The following is an 18,404-nucleotide window of genomic DNA, read 5'->3' as shown; positions in this document are numbered from 1 at the left end:
TGGCTGCTGACGGGGCAGCTCCATGTGTGATTTCCCCATACGTCACACTGAAACTATTTACACCATTCCTTTTTTATTTCAGAACGAGATGGCAATTTATGAATTCATCCATAACTTTGTGGAAGTTTTAGATGACTACTTCAGCCGAGTGGTAAGTCTAATGACTTAAAAACGGTTTTCATCCTTTGCCCAATTTCCAAGAAATAGGTCTATATAAAAAACATGTGTTAATATAGAGCTTTAATGTGTACAAGTTAAAAATCAAATGATGCCAGATTTTCTTTACCTTTCCTTGTGGCTCATCCAAAGTGTTAGAAACTATGCTATGTCTAGATTTCTATACAGAGCCAGTTCTATAAGAACCCTTGTGTCTTTTTCTCAATTAAGATATTTTGCTATATAAATCGCCGAGAAGGCAATGGCACCCCACTCCAGTACTCTTGCCTGGAAAATCCCATGGATGGAGGAGCCAGGTAGGCTACAGTCCATGGGGTCGCTAAGAGTCGGACACGACTGAGTGACTTCACTTTCACTTTTCCCTTTCATGCACTGGAGAAGGAAATGGCAACCCACTCCAGTATTCTTGCCTGGAGAATCCCAGGGACGGGGGAGCCTGATGGGCTGCCATCTATGGGGTCGCACAGAGTCGGACACGACTGAAGCGACTTAGCAGCAGCAGCTATATAAATCGACCTTTCTTCTTTCTTCTGCTTCCCCTCCTAGCACACCAAGACCCTTTTAGTTTAAGATTCATTTCCATGCAAACCCTTGCTGTGAGGATCAGAACCAACTCCCCTTAAGGAATACATGAGTTCCTTTCCAACAGTCCTTTATTTTAACAGTTGTACTGAAATGTAACTTAATGACATACAATTCCCATTTAAAGTGTATAGTTTTTAGTATGTACCCAGCAGTTGTGTAACCATCACCACAAAGTTTAAAATATTTCACCACCTCAAAAAGAAACACCGTACCCATTAGCCTTTCTCTTCCACTTACTTACTCCACTTGCTCCAAGCCCTAGATAATCTCTCATCTACTTTCTGTCTCTATAGGTTTGCCTATTCTAGACATTTTATATAAATAGAATTACATAAAGTTCAATAATATGTGGTCTTTTATGACTGAATTTTTTACCTTAGCATAATGTTTTCAAGACAATATTGATCATGTTGTAACATCTGTCAGTCCTCCTTTCCTTTTTATTGCTGAATAATATTATATTCTGTGGATATACAATATTTTGTTAATTCATTCTTCAGTTGATGGACATTTGGGTTATTTATACTTTTTGTCCATTATGAGTAATACCACTATGAACACTTATATACACATTCTTGTGTGGAATCATGTTTTCAGTTCTCTTGGGTATATACCTAGGAGTAGAATTGGGGGGGGTGATATGGTAATGCCATGTTTATCATTTTGATGAACTGCCAAACTGTTTTCAAAAACGGCTCCATGATTTAAATTCTCACCAGCAGTATATGAGAGTTCTAATTCTCCACATCCTCACCAAACCTTGTTATTATCTGTGTTTTTGATTATAGCCATCCCAGTGAGTATGAAATGGTATAAATAAGTTGTGAGTTTTATTTGCTTTTCACTAATGGATAACAGTGTTGAGCATTTTTTCATGTGTTTATTGGCCATCTGTATATCTTCTTTGGAGAAATGTTTGTTCACATCCTTTGCCCGTTTTTCAATTGCATTATTTGTCTTTTTTATTGTTGAGTTGTGAAAGTTCTTGATGTAGTCTGAGTACAAATCTCTTATCAGATATGACTTGAAAATGCTGTCACCGTTCAGTGGTTTTCTTTTCACTTTCTTGATGCTGTCTTTTGAAACACAATAGTTCTTAATTTTGAAGAAATTAAATTATTCTGCTGCTTATGTTTTGGCGTCATGTCTAAAAAGGCTTTTGCCTAACCTAAGGTCATAAAGATTTACTCTTTATGTATTCTTTTCTTTTTTCCCCAACTCAGACCTTATTGATTTCAGTTTCATTTATATAATAGTTTTAGCTCCTACTTTTAGGTCTTCGAGACATTTTGAGTAATTTTTGTATATGGTTTGAAGTAGGGGGTCTAATTTCATTCTTTTGCATGTGAATATCCAGTTGTTCGTGTGCCATTTGTGGAGAAGACTATTCTCCCCACCCCACCCCCATTTAATTGTCTTGGCACCCTTGTCAAAAAAATCAATTGACCATAAATGTAAGGCTTTATTTCTGGGTTTTCAGTTCTGGTCTTCTGTATGTTTCTGTATACAGATCTGTATGTTTATCCTTCTGCCAGTACCACTATATCTTGATGACTTTATCTTTGTGGTTAGTTTGAAATCCAACAGTCTTTTAAAAAACAATCAGTGAAGATGTTTTATTCTGCTACCATAGGCTTTCCTGAGACTTGGTTACACATTTTTAAGAAGCAGTAGTGACACAGGCTAATTTTTCAAAATTGTTTTGTTTATTTCATTTTGCTCTTAAATAAAGAGATTAGGAAGGAACTGTTTCCAAGCTGCTTCCTCTTGAGGCAGTGAGTGGAATCTACTCCATAATTAGTAACCTTGAGTGCACTATAGGGCAAAACTCATGTTGAAAGTTGTATCTTCAGCCTAACTAACTCCTAACACCAGGAGTAAAGTTTGGCAAACTCCTTCTTTGTGGGACAATCAACGAGCCAGTTTTCATTGCCTTCATGCAGTTTGTTCTCAGTTTGAAAAGTATGGTTCCTAGACTAGCAACATAAGTATTGTGTGGGAATTTGTTAGAAAGATAAACTCTTGGCCTACCCCAGGCTATTGAATCAGTCTGGGTTGAGGTGCTGCAAATTGTGTTTTAACAAGCCTTCCAGGTGATTCTGATGCCTGCTTCAGTTTGAGAGTCACTGTCTTAACGCATGAGGCTTGCTGTCAGCCATTTCCTAATTCAATGATTGGAGCTGGGAAGCGGCTAAGTGGCCTGCGACATGGTAGTGCATCCAGCTAAGAAGGCATTGGTGCCCTCCAGAGCTGAAAGAGATGCTTATCTCTTGACGGCCACTCTGTTAAGACAGACTGGTTGCAAGTCTGTGATTCAGAGCTGGCCATGGTTAGCCACTTTAAGAGAACACCTATCAAGTAGAATATAATTTCCCAAAATAGCAATGTTTTAAACCTGGGAGAATGAAGAGTGGGCCCAAGCACTATCATTGCTAAGCTTTGTAAAATTATGATATTCAGTAACTGAGAATAAATAGCAGGTTGCTGAATGATAGCTGTTATTTTTGGGAGAGAGTTGGTGACCACATAAACCACAGAAGTGAAGATCAGAATTTAATTTAAGCCAGGTGATTATACAGGACTTGGATAGTACTAAGGGATGACCCGGTTTAGGATGACAGTAGCAAAAAGAAGAGAAGGAGGAGAGAGACGAGTACCACGGGAAATAAAAGAAAATCCATCTCACTCCTGGAGAATGCCTTGTCATCTAAGATTTATTTTTAGGTTTGTGAGTTTTAAACTTTCTTTCTTGGTCTATTTTTAATCTTTGAGTTTCCAGATCTTAAATTTGGAGATCAGTCTCATGCTGTCTGGGTTGAAAGACGCATCTTAGCATCACGTTTCAATACAGAGCCAGCCCAGTTAACTGCAAAAGAGGCAGGACTTATGTATCTGTGTCATCATTTGTGGATTTGCCATAATTTATTAACTAGTCCTTCCTTTGATAGACACCTAGCTTGTTTTCAGTAATTTGCTACTATAAATAACATTAACCTGAATATCCTAGCACACATCACTGTGCCATTATCTAATTGTTTCCTTAGGATAAACTTCTAGAAGTAAGACTGATGGATTCAAACTGTGTGCACATTATTACATTTTTTGATATACATATCAAATTACCTATGTTCTATAAAGGTTGAATTAGTTTATTCCCTCTACACTCTAAAAGTGAGTTGTTCTGGCCCATATGTCCTCCAAACGGCAACCTCTTTCTTTTTTTTAAATCACCATCCCAAACTCAGGGCCTCCGCGCGCTCCAGCTCCTGCTTGTAGAGCAGTCTCTCCCCGCTGCTTCCAGGCTGGCGGCCAGAGCAGGCGCTGTTTCGGCTAAGTGACAGTGTCTCTGCATTGTGTCCCGGTGTCTCCTTCTCATCCTAGGACTCTTTTCTCTTTTCCAGAGTGAACTAGATGTATCCTTTTTCAGTGCTGTGAGCCAAGTTTTCCACACTAGTTGGCAAAGGACAGGCTAGTCCCGATCAGGTAAGTGCCACAGAGTGGGAATGCAGAATCTGGAAGGCTCACCATCAACAGCTCTGACAAGACATAGAGGTACGGGTGCTTTGCAGAAACCCTCTACCCTTTTGCATGACAATTCTTGTATTTTTCATACAGGGCAATGCTGTGATGGTGTTTAATGATCACTGTTATATATTAATTTAACTTACATACATGGAATAGACTTTTTCAAAATTCAAATAAAACAGCCAGAAAGGGCTTGGTCCTCCTACAGAGAATGGAATTTCATGGCTCCAGGTATAAATCTCCAGAAATTCCCCACATGATCAAGAAGGCTTCCAGGGATGATAAACTGGAAGGTTAAAGAAATTGCCTGGCTCATGTTCATTTCCTTTTATAGCAGAGTAAATTCTCCTTTTCTTCTCTTCTCCCTTTTAAATCAAAGTATCCAAGGGGCCCAAGAACAGCATTGCTTAGAATACTGCTGATTTTGGCAGGAGCCCACCGAGCTTTGTGTGAGTGCTCTGGAGGCAAGTTGTCTTTTAATTTTTACTTAAGAAATCTGCTTACCACTTGAAAACAATATATAGAATAGTCCTTTGAGAAAACATTAGGCTTGAATCTAAAATAGTAACATTAATTTTAATAAATATATGTTAATTATAGCAGTGTATGTATATATACATATGTGCTGTGCTTAGTTGCTCAGTTGTGTCCAACTCTTTGCAACCTCATAGACTATAGCCCACGAGGCTCCTCTCCCCATGGGGATTCTCCAGGAAAGAATACTGGAGTGGGTTGCCATGCCATCTTCCAGGGGATCTTCCCTACCCAGGGATTGAACTCAGGTCGCCCCCATTGCAGGTAGATTCTTTATCATTTGAGCCACCAGGGAAGCCCATATATACATATACACATACACATATATACATACCTATATTTGTGTGTGTGTATACACACAGACACACACACACACATTAGAAACCTATGTCCAGCACCGATATGCCAGTATATTCTGGGGAAATGGCCATTTACCTTTTACTCTTGATAGAAATTGGCATTTTGATCAAGTTCATTTGCAGGCTGTGTTTGGAAGCCTCTGTAAGTTAACCAGGGAAATCTGAGTGCCCTCTAGTGGTGAGTGACCTAAATCTGTGGTCTTTTTGACCTAGGAGACCCAAGACCAGGCTGCATATTAGGGTGTATTTTTATTCAGCATGTAATATTCCATTTTAACTAAATCTTTTAAAGCAATTCAAAATAAATCTCTTCCTCCTTATATAGGGGAATAATAAAAATGCCTTTTGATTTGAGATGTCATGGCACTGGTGGTAAAGAATCTGCCAGTGCAGGAAAGAATCCTGCCAATGCAGGAGACTTGAGAGACACAAGTTTGATCCCTGGGTTGGGAAGATCCCCTGGAAGAGGGCATGGCAGTGCACACCAGTATTCTTGCCTGGAGAATCCCATGGACAGAGGAACCTAGTGGGCTACAGTCCATAGCATCACAAATAGTCAGACATGACTGAAACAACTTAGCATGCACGCACAGTAAGTTAACAAAAGCATTTAATAGATATTTTGCCAGAAATACAGACACCCAGGTTCTGCTTTCAGTCCTGCCACCAATTGGGTATGTGTATCAGACAAAACACATAAACTTCTCATCTCAGAATGATGGAATTAAACTGGAAGAGCTTTAATAAACTCTCAGCTTTACTGTTTGATGTTGCCATGACTCTAGGTAACTGAGCTGAGTTGCCTTACACCTAGAGCAGGATGGGAGAGTCTTTCAAGTCTAGATACTCAGGATTCAAGTGAATCAGATGTAGTAGGGTGTGTATTATAGATGTGTCTTGTATACTGACTAGGTGTTTAATAGAAGTAGAGATGGGTTTGTCTTTGTATCTGTCTAGTGTATAGCATAGGTCAATGTAATGAGCTCCAGCATTCTTGTTTGAATTTAATTTTCACACTAAAGCACACGATTTCTGTCTCTTCCCATCATTTTAGTTAGCTTCATTTTTGCCTTCTCTTCCACTCTGACCTACTTAACCTATTTACTGTCCCTCAGCAGTTACTTAGGCACATCCACTTGACAGATTAGGAATTTTTCATCACTTAGAGAAGGGAACTAAGTCTGTAGATCTGGAAGTGTATGTCTGTACTTGAGGTGAAGTTCACATGGCCGTCCTGTGGTCTAAAAGTGCAGCAGCTGGCAGGGCAGGGGCACTGGTCTTCTACTGACCTTCACAAAGGGTTTCTACCCTCATCCATCTGAAAAGAAGTCACATTACAAATCCACAACTCTATTTTGCCTCATACATAGTTCTGTTTAAACTGTCACATCAAAGACATCCAGGGAAGACTTCTCCACACCAGTTTTTAACAGGAAGACAAGGGAGCCCTTTAGAGGTGCCACCCATAGACATCCTGCATCAGTGCTGTGGTAGCTTGTACCTGGGAACCTGCCAGAGCAACCAGCATTGTGCCCGGAAAGTAGCTTCCTTGGGCCTTGAAACGGTGAACCAGCAGCTGACCCAGTTGCAACCTGGAGCCAGCTACCCAGAACAGGTCATGACCTTTGTGTTTGCTTAGATTAGGAAAGCCCTCTGTGTCAGTCCATATGGGAACAGACATGATTTAACCTTATGGAATTCCCAAGAAGCCCTTTACTCATAGTCTCTCTCTGGAGACATTACCACCTAGAAACTTTTAAAGGAGGGGGCGGTTTTCCAGAGCCTGCAGGGTTAGACACTGGGAAATTCAAAGTACCATTTACATATCTCCCTAGTACAGACTTGTTCTACTTCTGGTAAGACTAACATCATAGAACAAGGCAGATGGAATGTTAAAGAGAAATGACCTAAGCTCCAGAAATCAGGACATAGGTCTGGCTTGTTGAAAACCCTTCTACTGAGTGGGAACTCTGCTGTGGAGTAGTGTTGGGTAGGGCAGCCTGCACTCCAGGGACCAGGCACGACAGTGACCTAAATCATTCGTGTGCGTTGCACTGTAGCAGCTCCTGTACCCTCTTCACATTCCACTCCACTTGTGGGGCTGGTTGGTGCCTGAGGGCCTCTCTCAGGAAAGTTTGCCCTACCTGATATGTTGGTAGACTGATTAAAGACTTCAAATTCCACGGATCAAGATAGTTGTTAGGAACCAACTGATGAGCCTCTCAAAATATGTTCAGCTCCAGAGCCCCAGGTTTGCTAAACTCTCCAGACAATTCATAATTCAAAGGAGCAATTCGACCCCCCTTCTGCTAAATAGTCAGAGGGTGGCACCAATGGACAGCGCTGTGTAGAAGTCCAGCTCCTCCCCAGCTCAGAGCATACCTGCTGTGTGTGAAGGCACCGAAAACCTTGCCACCCCTTTTGGTATTTGGTGCCTTTGAAGAGGCTTAAAAACTTCATTTATTTGGGCTAGAGTGGAATGCAGCAGTGCTGCCTTTAGACCTGGACAACCAGGGTTCCCTTCCTGGGCCCCATGCTTTAGAGGACTCCCCTCTAGCTCTCCTCAGCAGCATCCCTCTCTGTGGGATAAGGGTGCTCACCTAGAGCCTTCAGGGTCCTGCATCCACTCCTTGACCACCCTTGAGCTACCTGGGTCCCCAGAATTTAGTGAGTACCTGGACATCCCAGTACCTGCTGCCAGGGCCTATGCAGGCCTCTCTCCCATTCGTAACCCAGGACTGAGGGCAGGAATGATGGAGAGGCTGGGATGGTAACGGATATTCCACACACAGGCATGAGAAGAAAAGTCAGGAATAGGCTGCGGTCCCTATTTATATTCTTGTGTCCACAAATACAGGCTAGGTCTAGAATCCAGAAATGTCTTCGTCATTCAAAAATATCTTTAAAAAAAAAAAATCTTTAGAACACTTATGTTTTTATTTCACAAGTGCTTAAAGCCTAAAAGCCTGAGCAATTAATTCCAGAAACTTAAAGCTCATATGGGTGATGTGGAACATGCCTTCTTTACTGCAACTGAGGGTGGGGAGTAGGGAAGGCTTCCATCCTGTCTGCACTGTGACTCAGCTAGTTGCAGGGTGTACCCCAGGAGGAACAAAGGGACCCTGTCAACAGTAAGCAATACTACCAAGATTTGCCATCAGGGCCTGTCAGGCCCCAGTGGGGAGCGTGTCTATCATTCCTTCATTACTTTCCTAAAATCCCAAATACCTTTAGAGGTCCAGAAACCAGAATAGGGCTTCTCCAAATGGGAGATAACTCCAGCCTGACTTAATGAGAAATCACAAAAGTACTTGTTCAACCTGGGGCTACAGAAATATTGGCAAGAAGACCAAGGAAATTCTCCAGGGAAGTCATCCAACACTGAAATGGCAGCTTCTAAAGGAACTGAAATGTTCTCTCAGAAATTTACAGTAATTAATTGTTATTACAAAATAATTTCTTTTGAGGCATGGTGAAGCATGTGATTACATCAGGAATGGTTTGAAAATATCAGAAAGGAGTAAACTAGCTTTCCTGTCCCTGAAGGTTACTTTTAGAGTCAGAGGGTTTGCTTACTTTGGAGCTGGAAGAAAATGATATAATCATCAAGTTAAAGCCTCACTTTTTAGACTAGGAGGATGAGGCTCAGGGATGGGTACCTGCTCTGCCCCAAAGCTGCTCTGTGGATTGCTGACCCATAGTGCTGCTTTGTGACAGGGCTGGTGTTGGTCTCAGGGCTTCCAGGGTCTTTGATTCTAGGGCTATAAATTTGATAGATTAAATTTGACACAGTTTTTGAAAATTCCTAATCATCTGGAGTAGACGGTAGCAATTTCGTCTCTAAGAAAACTTGCATAAAGTGTCTGTCACCATTTGTTGTCTTGGTGTTTTCTGAATTAGAGAAGTTTTAGAGAAACACTGGGCTTTGTTTGGTTGGAGGAGTCGGAAACCATGGAACATTTTGAAGAGAGTACCTGAATATCTTAATAAGAGCTTGCTTTCCGAAAATGACGTTCACCTCAGAGATTTCTAAACATTTTTTTTTTTTTTTTCCTTTTGAAACTATGTCCATTGGAGGCAGGGCTGCAAGAGAAGAGAGGTGGCCCATGGGCCCAAGGGAATTTGTGCAGCTAATCCAGTCTTTGGGAAGGGCAGGCATGGAGGGGTAAGGAGTCCATGGCCCTCTCCAGCATGAGTTCCAGTCAGGTTAGGAGCAGTTAGTCTCAGAATTGGGAACAGTCCCCAAGGGACTGTTCCAAGCCATTCACCTGGGAAAGGGATATGCAAGTTCCAGATTAAACAGTTCTGCCTTCGAGACTGTTTTGGCTCTCCCTAGCCTTCGCCATCTGTTTCCTGTACATGTGTTTCTGAGTCCTATAGATACCATACTCACCCCCTACTATTTCTCCTATGCCTCCTCTCCCTCCTCACCAGTTCCCTCTGTCTTACCCCCACTCCTTTGGCTCCATGCTTCTGGTTCTGTTCACTCAGGAACAGTGGAAGCAAGTTATGAGAAGCAACAGAGAGTTTGGGAGTGGGGAACCACAAGAAATGACAGGTCCATTGACCCCAATATTCTGACTTTGATGTATGTGTTATAAGCCTATGTAAACTAAAAAAAAAAATTACACAAATCTTTGTTGCTCTCAGAATAGGAGTGGGTCTTTATGGAAAACCTACTTAACAAAAAAAGACAACACTCCTATTCAGTGACCTGATTAACAAAGACCATACAAAGTGTAAACATGAACAGAAGACTATTGCAGGGAGAATATATCCAAAACTGTGCAGAATCCTCAAGATGATAATCTTCTTTACAGTAGTATTTGATTTTCTGTGGGAAATGTGAACAACTAAGCCCTTTGCAACTTAATCTAATTATATGAGAAATTGAGTTAAAGTATAAAAAAATGAGAATATGTTCCCCCCCCACCCTACTTAAAAAACTTTGCTTAGCTATGATCTTTAAAAAAAAAAAAGAAGACAAGGGATCTGAGAGCAAAGTATAGAATCAGAAAGTTTAGTTCCTAGACGGGATTCTTTACTGGAATTGCTTTTGAGGTCCTCTTTGAGTGTATGCTGCCCAGTTTTCTCTTCCTAAAGGAGAACCAGACCACCAGAGTTGTATTAAAATACTATGTTCAAGAAGTGTTTTATGATCCAGAGATCAAAATTCCAATATATAAACCAGAAACATTTCAATCACTTTAATTAAAAAATTGATGTCAAGTGGCACAAATATTACTGGGGCCCTACAGTATTCAACTCCAATCCACATTACCCAGAATTCAGAAAGGCTGTTAGGTTTCTGGGTTGAGAAAAGATGAGGCTTTATGAACCTGTTCTCTGAGAAGCTATTTTTAGTTCCTGTCAGCTCCAACTTTAGGGTGCCCATGAGAGTAAACAAATTTCCTCAAGGATTTTTTTAAGTCAGATGAGTTCAGTATAACCTGAAGGTTGGACCCTCTTAACAGCCTATGCCTTTCTTGCTTCCTCCTATTCTAAATGTCAGGGCTGAGGTATGTTTGCCTGTTTACTGCCATGGGCCTTGGCATATAGGGCATTTTTTGGTCCCCGCTCACCTGGCTAGTCAAATGCCATTACTCTTGGCTTTGCTAGTGTGTACAAGTTGCTTATGAACCAAATCAAGATATGAACAACAGCTGGATTCTTATTTTAAAGGTGTCACATGATTCCAAGAGGAAATCAGCTTTCAGGCTTTTGCCTCACATTGGATTTGGTCTGTGGTTTCCCTATACAGTGCCAGAAACTTGCATGATTATTAGAGGATTGAGCCAGATACTCAGACAGGCCATCACATGCCCACAGTACAGAATGACCTCATTAAGCAACTCATGTTTCCAGGATGTTGGGAAATTCAGAACTTACTGAAGGATCTTGACCTTGTAATGTAAAGATGTCAGTGGTTGATAAGATTCAGCAGTAAATTCTAATCCGAATTTCAAAACATTGGGCTAGTTGTTCAAGGGGATATCTGAATTGCTGATCATATTCTTGCCAGAGATGGAGCAGTGTTTCAGAGCAGTTTGCATCAATTCAAATAGACTACATTAAAATGAGATCTTCTTTCTGAGCATCACCCTGGATGGACTGACATTTTCAAAGGCACTAGGCCTTAAAACAATAAGGTCCTACTGTATAGCAGAGAACTATATTGAGTGTCCTATGATAAAACATTTTGGAAAAGAACATTTAAAAAAGAATATTGGTTTTACATATATATGTATGTATGTGTATGTATAACTGAATAACTTGGCTGTATAGCAGTAATTAACACACTGTAAGTCAACTATAATTAAAAAAACAACACCTTGCCACCAAAAAAATACAACAGGGGGATTCTATAGGGCATTTTTTCATGCAGCCACCTGTGCTTCTGCCTTTTTTTATACCTCGCTGTCATTCCTGCCTTGTTGTGGCTTCTGGGTCCAGTGAACAGGATTAAGTCAAGGGCCTAATATTCCAGTCCCAGGTTGGCCATGGATAAAGCAATCATCCATCTAATTGGAAGACATTATTAATAGGTGTAACAGTAAAGCTTATTTTTTTTTCTTTTCTGGGTCACTTTAGGACAGTTCCCATGGGCTCCTGAAAAACAGTTTATTCTGCGGAAGGACTATTTTCACAGAGCTTAATGAGGTATTAACACAGAGCCTAATAGAAACTTAAAAGTCATTCACAGGATTGTCTCATAGCCTGTAGATGTACTTCACTAAACAAGTACAATATCCTTGAACATCTGCAATTACTAGTGACTCGTTTTACAAAGATTTACTAATTATGAACTCTCCTTATACATTTAATCACTCCCTGTTGAATGAAGTTTGTCTATTTGAAATAATCTATCAGTTTTATCAGTTTTTGTTTTTTTTTAAAAAAAAAAAACAGACCATGATCCTGCTCTTTGGTAATGGAAACCTAAGATAGTCAAGTGTAGACTTTAGAAATGTTCAACATTGTCATCATCACCCTCAGAGTTTAATTCTCTCTTCCAGTGCAGTTTCACAAAGGAAAAGTTAGGTACTCCTGGGGGAAGAATTTGGCAGTTTCTAATTAGCTAGATATCATAGTCTAACAATATTTTATTCTTCTCCTATGCCCTGTCCTGACTTTCTACCAGGAACATTGGGAAGCTAAAGTGGCTCCATAATTCTCAAATGAGTATTTTTAGAACACTCCATTTATAAGTACTCCCTTGAAAATTGGAATTTTTATCTCCTTGGGAATTAAATCAGCATTGCTTTGCTTTTCTTCATTCATTTCTCCTAGTGATTGTTTTTTTTCCTTTAGCGTGTCTCATGCTAAGGGTGCTGTGTTGAAAAGGCATTTTGGAGGGTGGAAGTTTGAGGGTGGAGGAAGGGTGTATACTCAGCAGCCTTGGGCCTCTCCTGAGAAGTCTGGAAGCAGAGCAGCTGAGCCAAAACTCTGGGTGTAAATTCCAAAGTTACAATTACTAGCCATGTGACCATGGACAATGGCTTTGAGCCTGTTTGTTCCTATGTAAAATGAGAATAATGTTAGCATATACATCACAGAAACAAAGAGAAGACTGAAATAATATATGTAAAACACTCAACACAATGCCTGGAACATAATGAGTATTCAGTAAGTCATGGCTATTTACTGTTATTATTGCTGTCTGGGAAGACATTGTTCTTCAGGTCAGGTCACACACTCTTACCAAAATTTACTTGCTTTATTCTCCAACTCTTAGTACATTCCTTCTCCCTCTGGCTAAAAGGTATATAGCTGCTCCATTTCTATGTCTATTATCCAGTTAGCCTAACCAAGGGGAAATTAGGTATATCTGTGTACATGAAGGTAATAATTTCTAGTATAAATACCAATTTTAATTTTAGGAAATCTGTTAAAAAAAACCTTCATGCTTAGACTAATTTACACTAGAAAAATTCCAAGTCATAAGTTATTATTTACTGAATGTTAACATTTCTATAACTAATTTCCTTAATAATAACCCTAGATAATGTTTAATTTGGATAAAGTACACATCATTTTGGATGAGATGGTATTAAATGGCTGCATTGTGGAAACGAATCGGGCAAGAATTCTTGCCCCTCTACTAATTCTTGATAAGATGTCAGAGAGCTGAAAACAGAGAGGCTCTGCCAGACAACATCGACTCAAAGGAAACGAGAATACCATGGAGTACCTCTCAACATCGCTAGCCCACAAGAACCTGGAAGACCAAACACTGCAAAATGGGCTATCCTTCCAAAGACTTTTAAACAGGTGTTTTCCACAGTTCCTAAACAGAAAACAAAAGTGTATTTTAAAATACGATGTACAAAGAAAAATTTTCTCTAAACAGAGAGACAAGTTTTATTTTCTGACCATAAGCAATTTTTTTTCCCTCACTTGTTTAGATTTTGTGTAGTACTAAGGGAAAGTTTTTGGTCTCTGCTTGACTTTGCAGAGATAAATTCAGGAATAGCACCACCAGGTGTGAAGAAAATGTGAGAGCTCTCCGTTGGCCAATAAACTGTTAAAATTAACTTGAACACGCATAGCACTTTGAATAATAGTTTTCTGAATGCTATCTTTTTCTTTAAAAAGTCAAAAGTTTACCAAATATGTGTTCAGTTCAGTTCAGTCGCTCAGTCGTATCCAACTCTTTGTGACCCCATGAATCGCAGCACACCAGGCCTCTCTGTCCATCACCAACTCCCGGAGTCTACCCAAACCCATGTCCATCAAGTCGGTGATGCCATCCAACCATCTCATCCTCTGTCATCCCCTTCTCCTCCTGCCCCCAATCCTACCCAGCATTAGGGTCTTTTCCAATGAGTCAACTCTTCGCATGAGGTGGCCAAAGTATTGGAGTTTCAGCTTCAACATCAGTCCTTCACCTAATGAAAAATTCTTTCCAGTTTCTAAAAGCCTGATACACATTTTATAGGTACTGAACAATTACAATGCCATCATGTAATTAACTCTATAAAGAATGTTACTATAATGAGTGGCCAAACATTAAGACAGCCCTTACTGCTATCCTGAAGGCTTCCCAGGTGGTTCAGTGGTAAAGAATCCTGCCAATGCGAGAAGACACAGGTTCAATCCCTGGGTCAGAAGATCCCCTGGAGAAGGAAATGGCAACCTGCTCCAGTATACTTGCCTGGATAATTCCATGGACAGAGGAGCCTGGTGGGCTCCAGTCCTTGGAGCTGCAAAGAGTCAGACACAACTGAGCGACTGAGCACACACAGAACTGACTATCCTGTGTGCCGTATTGTAAAGGGTTTATCTTATTAGTAAATTTATTGGTAAATGAAATTTAGTTCAAAGTCTAAAACTGGAATGCAAGAGAATATCTGTTCAGGTTACTGTGAAATGAATCTACCCCTCTCTCTTTTATTCCTCAACCCCTTCTCTTGCTTGGAATGTCCTAAAGCAAAGAAAACTGCTAAGCCACTATAGAAGAGCAATGCCCTGATCCTCCCAAACCTTTCTATAGTCATGCTTTTGCTGCTTCATCAACAGTAGAAGATGCAGAACTGCCTTAGGTAAAAGCATGTTCATGTGCATGTTAGGGGCAGGAGGGCAGGTACAATGGAGGAAATAGAAATATAGTCTTGATGTGTGAAGGTATCGTGCCATCCTATGGAATTCCAAGAGTTACTTTACCTACAACACTCTACCCTCCAAAAGAGGACATAAATGGACATTCTAGGTACTAATTCATTCACCATTAATTTCTCTCTCACTCTCTTGGGTATGTGTAGGAGGAATTTTGTGAAAATTCTTTGTTTCTAAAAGTTCCCTTATATACTTCAAAAGTTTGCATCTATGAGGACCAAGGCAACCAGTCAATAATGGATTCCAAAAGCAGATCTTGTTCTGGACTCAGTTCAGGAAGGCAGAGGAAAGGCTTCTGACCTGCCAGAACAGTGAATAGTATGCATTGAGAAACCAAGGTTTGGGGAAAGCCCAGTCTAGATCAAAGTGCGTTGGAGGTCTTTCTGAGACATTAGTTGGAAAACACTGTCCTAGTTGATAGGCACTTAATCAGTAGCACATTCAGGTAACTGCTGAAACTGGTACACCAGAAGTAACAAGGGAGTGCATAAAATTAATTTTTGGGTCATACCAAAATAGCATTTAAATAACATGTTGGCACAGATTTTAGTATCTTGAGAGAACAACAACAAAAAAATACTAGGTAGATACCACTGGAAAAAATACTCCATGTGGAGATCCAAGTAGATGTCTCATAATACTTGACTCATACAAAGTACACTGTAATGTGACTCCGTCTGTGACAGCCTGTGTCATCCCATTTCAGGTTTCTTGCTCAACTGTGACTACCAGCTTAATGATTTTCACACTCATGAAATTTATGTCTTAGACTGGGCAGCTTTACCTTGTCCTTGGACTTTTCATTCTACAGAAAGATTCCTGGCATTTCAGAGTTACTCACTGTATAACAAGACTCATCAGTTTTACCTGTTGTAGCAATGTGCTAGACCAGGATTCAGCAAACCTTTTCTGCAAAGGGCCAGATAGTAAGTATTTAAGGCTTTGTGGGCCATATGGTCTCTGCTGTAACCACTCAGTTCTGCCATTGTAATGCAAAAAGATCCATAGATAATATATAAATAAATCAGCATGGCTATGTTCTAATAAAACCATTTATTTATGGACACTGAAATCTGAATTTCATAAAATTTTCACATCATATTATTAGTCTTTTGATTTTTTTCAACCACTTAAAAAACTCAAAACCAGATTTAGTTCATGGCCCACACAAAAGCAAATGGCAGGCCAGAGTTTGCTGACCCCTGTGCTAGACTAGGAGCTTCCTAGGTGGCTAGTGGTAAAGAATCCACCTGCCAATGCAGAAGCTGCAGGAGACATGGGCTCAATTCCTGGGTTGGGAAGATCCCCTAAAGCAGGAAATGGCAACCATCTCCAGTATTCTTGCCTGGAGAATCCCATGGACAGAGGAGCAGGGGTGCGGGGGGAAGTTGGGGGCGGGCTACAGTCCATGAGGTTGCAAAGAGTTAAGATATGACTGAGCCACTGAGCACGCATGTACTTACTAGACTTAGTCTTGGTAAAAGTTGGCTACTGACAGATGTTTTAGAGACTTAAATAATGGCAATACTACACACAAACGATTTTAATTCTACCACTTATGTAAAGTTCTAGTCATGCATCCATAACTTTTTTGAGACAATCACCACTACTGCTTTTGGATTAAAGCATAGGTCATACATTTAAATATTGCTATTATGCTTTATTAACTTTTATTCTCACAGAGAACTGTGAAACTAACAGTAAGGTGAATTATTTAAATGCTGCCTCTGATCACACAGTCACAATATTCTCATGTAGAGAATAGAAACACTACCCAAATGACTGACTGCAGTGGGAGAAATCTCTAATGTAGAAAGGGAACGTACCTTTTCAACAGGTAAATTAGTGGGTGATTCCCAAAAATGCTTTTCACTCCTATAAAAGCCATCTGGCTAAATCAGGCCTAGTGACTTTACTTTTACCTAAATGCATATATGATAAATCGAAACAATTTGGAAAATGGAAATAGAGCCCCTCTTTTAAAAAGGAGGAAACAGCATTATCCCAGTGGTTTCTTTTCACACCAACACAACATTCAAAAATTATTCTTGGATCTTAGACTTACACATCACTGAAGATACAATGGTAAGTAGCAGATTTGGTGTTTAAAAAGTTAACACAAAAACATGGCTATTTTTAGCTGAAGAATACTTTAAGACAGAACGTAAGAGTTGGATCACAAGCAAGTGGAAGTGTATTTCTGCTAGCTTTCCAGTCTCAGTCAAGTGTATTTACATAGAAAAAACATTTCTTCCTGTAGTAATTTCAAAAAACGAAATGTCAGTGATTCAAAATGACAAGTATTTAAGCTCTTAGTCTGATGGCTGCAGTGAAACAGTCACATGACACAGTTTTGTACGCTGCAAACATTTTAATGATTATTGTTGAGCATACATTTTGGAAATTTTTTTTTACTTCAAACTGCAACAAGTTAAATAAATGTTTATAATATACAAAGAAAATACAACCAAAAGTAAAACTTGCTTTAAGTGTGCCTTGCATCTAAACCAGTGTTTTTTCCTCCCCCCCTTAATATATCTTTTATTTTTGAACTGCACAAACACACTTAAGAATTTGATCTTTATAGTATGGCATTTTGGAAATAAAAATATACTCCCACCTCAAAGAAATAAAAAGGTTGTGCATGATTATATGCCAAACAAAAGAGAGAACACTAGATATACTCTGATAGTGCAGGCATCATTAAAGAGGAAAAGAAAAAGCTTGAGATGCTCATCAACTCTCTATGTTTTAAGGAAGCAGGATTTTTGACCAAGTAGCTTAAAAGCCAGCAAAACAGGTATCAGTGATGGCAACTGTAGTGTATGAAGTATGAAATGACAAACTTTACACAAATACACTGTTAGAAATTTACCAGTGAACACTGAAGATCTGAGAAGCTGCTCTTTGGAACAGTCAAGTAGAACCACCTTATTCCAGTCACATGAGCCCTTGTAGCAACACACAGTGTTCTGTGCTATGTACTTGCTGGCTGGATAGTTAAAGGATTTGTTTTGTCATTAGCAGCTAACAAACTTATTCCACATGTTCTTAAAGCCTTAATGGTGGAAAAAAAGGCAAGTGTCATTAGCATGGAGGATCATATACTTCTCTGCAAACAAACACAAGAGGCTTCATTAGAATTTTAAGTCTCTGATGTCTCCATTGCACTTCAAAGCTCAGTTGAGATGAAAGCCTTTCTCCATTGTAGCAGCTAGCAGACGCTCTCTCATGATCTCCTCCGAAGAGTATTCCGGCAACTTTAGATAATGCACACATGTATTCACTGATGGGTAGCTTGCATCAGTAGCATCAACCTACACAGAAACAGAATTGAAAATAATAGAAGACCGTGACTTTAAATATGCATTTGTTTCAACCCTTAGGTAACTAAATTTGGTTTACATTGCCCAGTAGCTAGAGTTTGTACCTTGCGTACAACTGTGAGCCTGGGATGCAAGTTAGCCAGTCCCCCTGGGGGCAGAGTTGAACAACCAGTGGTAAACTGCAGAAATGCTTTCCTCTCGTCTGAAGACATACCACATAAAACCCGCACGAACCTAAGGAATCCAGGGCTACAAGAAGAAAAACAGAGTTACAGTGATCTGA

At 39.9% G+C, this 18,404-nt stretch overlaps 2 protein-coding genes across 26 annotated transcripts in view; one reads left to right on the top strand and one right to left on the bottom strand.

Moving 5' to 3' along the window:
• The window catches only part of AP4S1 (adaptor related protein complex 4 subunit sigma 1), a 49,957-nt gene that overhangs the window by 26,103 nt on the left and 5,450 nt on the right, over window positions 1-18,404 (top strand). The window contains exons 4-6 of one of the 6 annotated variants that reach the window (XR_014070753.1): window positions 83-151; window positions 4,008-4,175; window positions 13,183-13,717. Coding sequence is in view for 5 of the 6 variants with exons in the window: in XM_081548064.1 (XP_081404190.1) it covers window positions 83-151; window positions 4,164-4,175; window positions 13,183-13,311 (210 nt within the window). In the remaining variant the exon portion in view is untranslated. Of the gene's footprint in view, window positions 1-82; window positions 152-387; window positions 1,707-4,007; window positions 4,246-11,771; window positions 11,927-13,182; window positions 13,718-15,501; window positions 15,895-18,404 lie in introns of those variants that run through there. The other 5 variants (XM_081548066.1, XM_081548064.1, XM_081548065.1 and 2 more) reach the window with 5 other exon arrangements.
• HECTD1 (HECT domain E3 ubiquitin protein ligase 1) overlaps window positions 17,147-18,404 on the bottom strand; it is a 74,045-nt gene continuing 72,787 nt past the window's right edge. For all 20 annotated transcript variants that reach the window (XM_081548011.1, XM_081548012.1, XM_081548010.1 and 17 more), the window contains 2 exons: window positions 18,226-18,370; window positions 17,147-18,112 (listed from right to left, as the gene is read on the bottom strand). In XM_081548011.1, coding sequence (XP_081404137.1) covers window positions 17,975-18,112; window positions 18,226-18,370 — 283 coding nt within the window. In that variant the 3' untranslated portion in view covers window positions 17,147-17,974. The remainder of the gene's footprint in view (window positions 18,113-18,225; window positions 18,371-18,404) is intronic.

The sequence above is a fragment of the Giraffa tippelskirchi genome, chromosome 12 (genome assembly GCF_054371585.1).
Source record: "Giraffa tippelskirchi isolate mGirTip1 chromosome 12, T2T-mGirTip1v1.2.pri, whole genome shotgun sequence".
In the NCBI taxonomy this organism is placed as follows: domain Eukaryota; kingdom Metazoa; phylum Chordata; class Mammalia; order Artiodactyla; family Giraffidae; genus Giraffa; species Giraffa tippelskirchi.
Note: the sequence above shows the minus strand (reverse complement) of the source record. Positions and strands in the feature narration are given on the sequence as shown.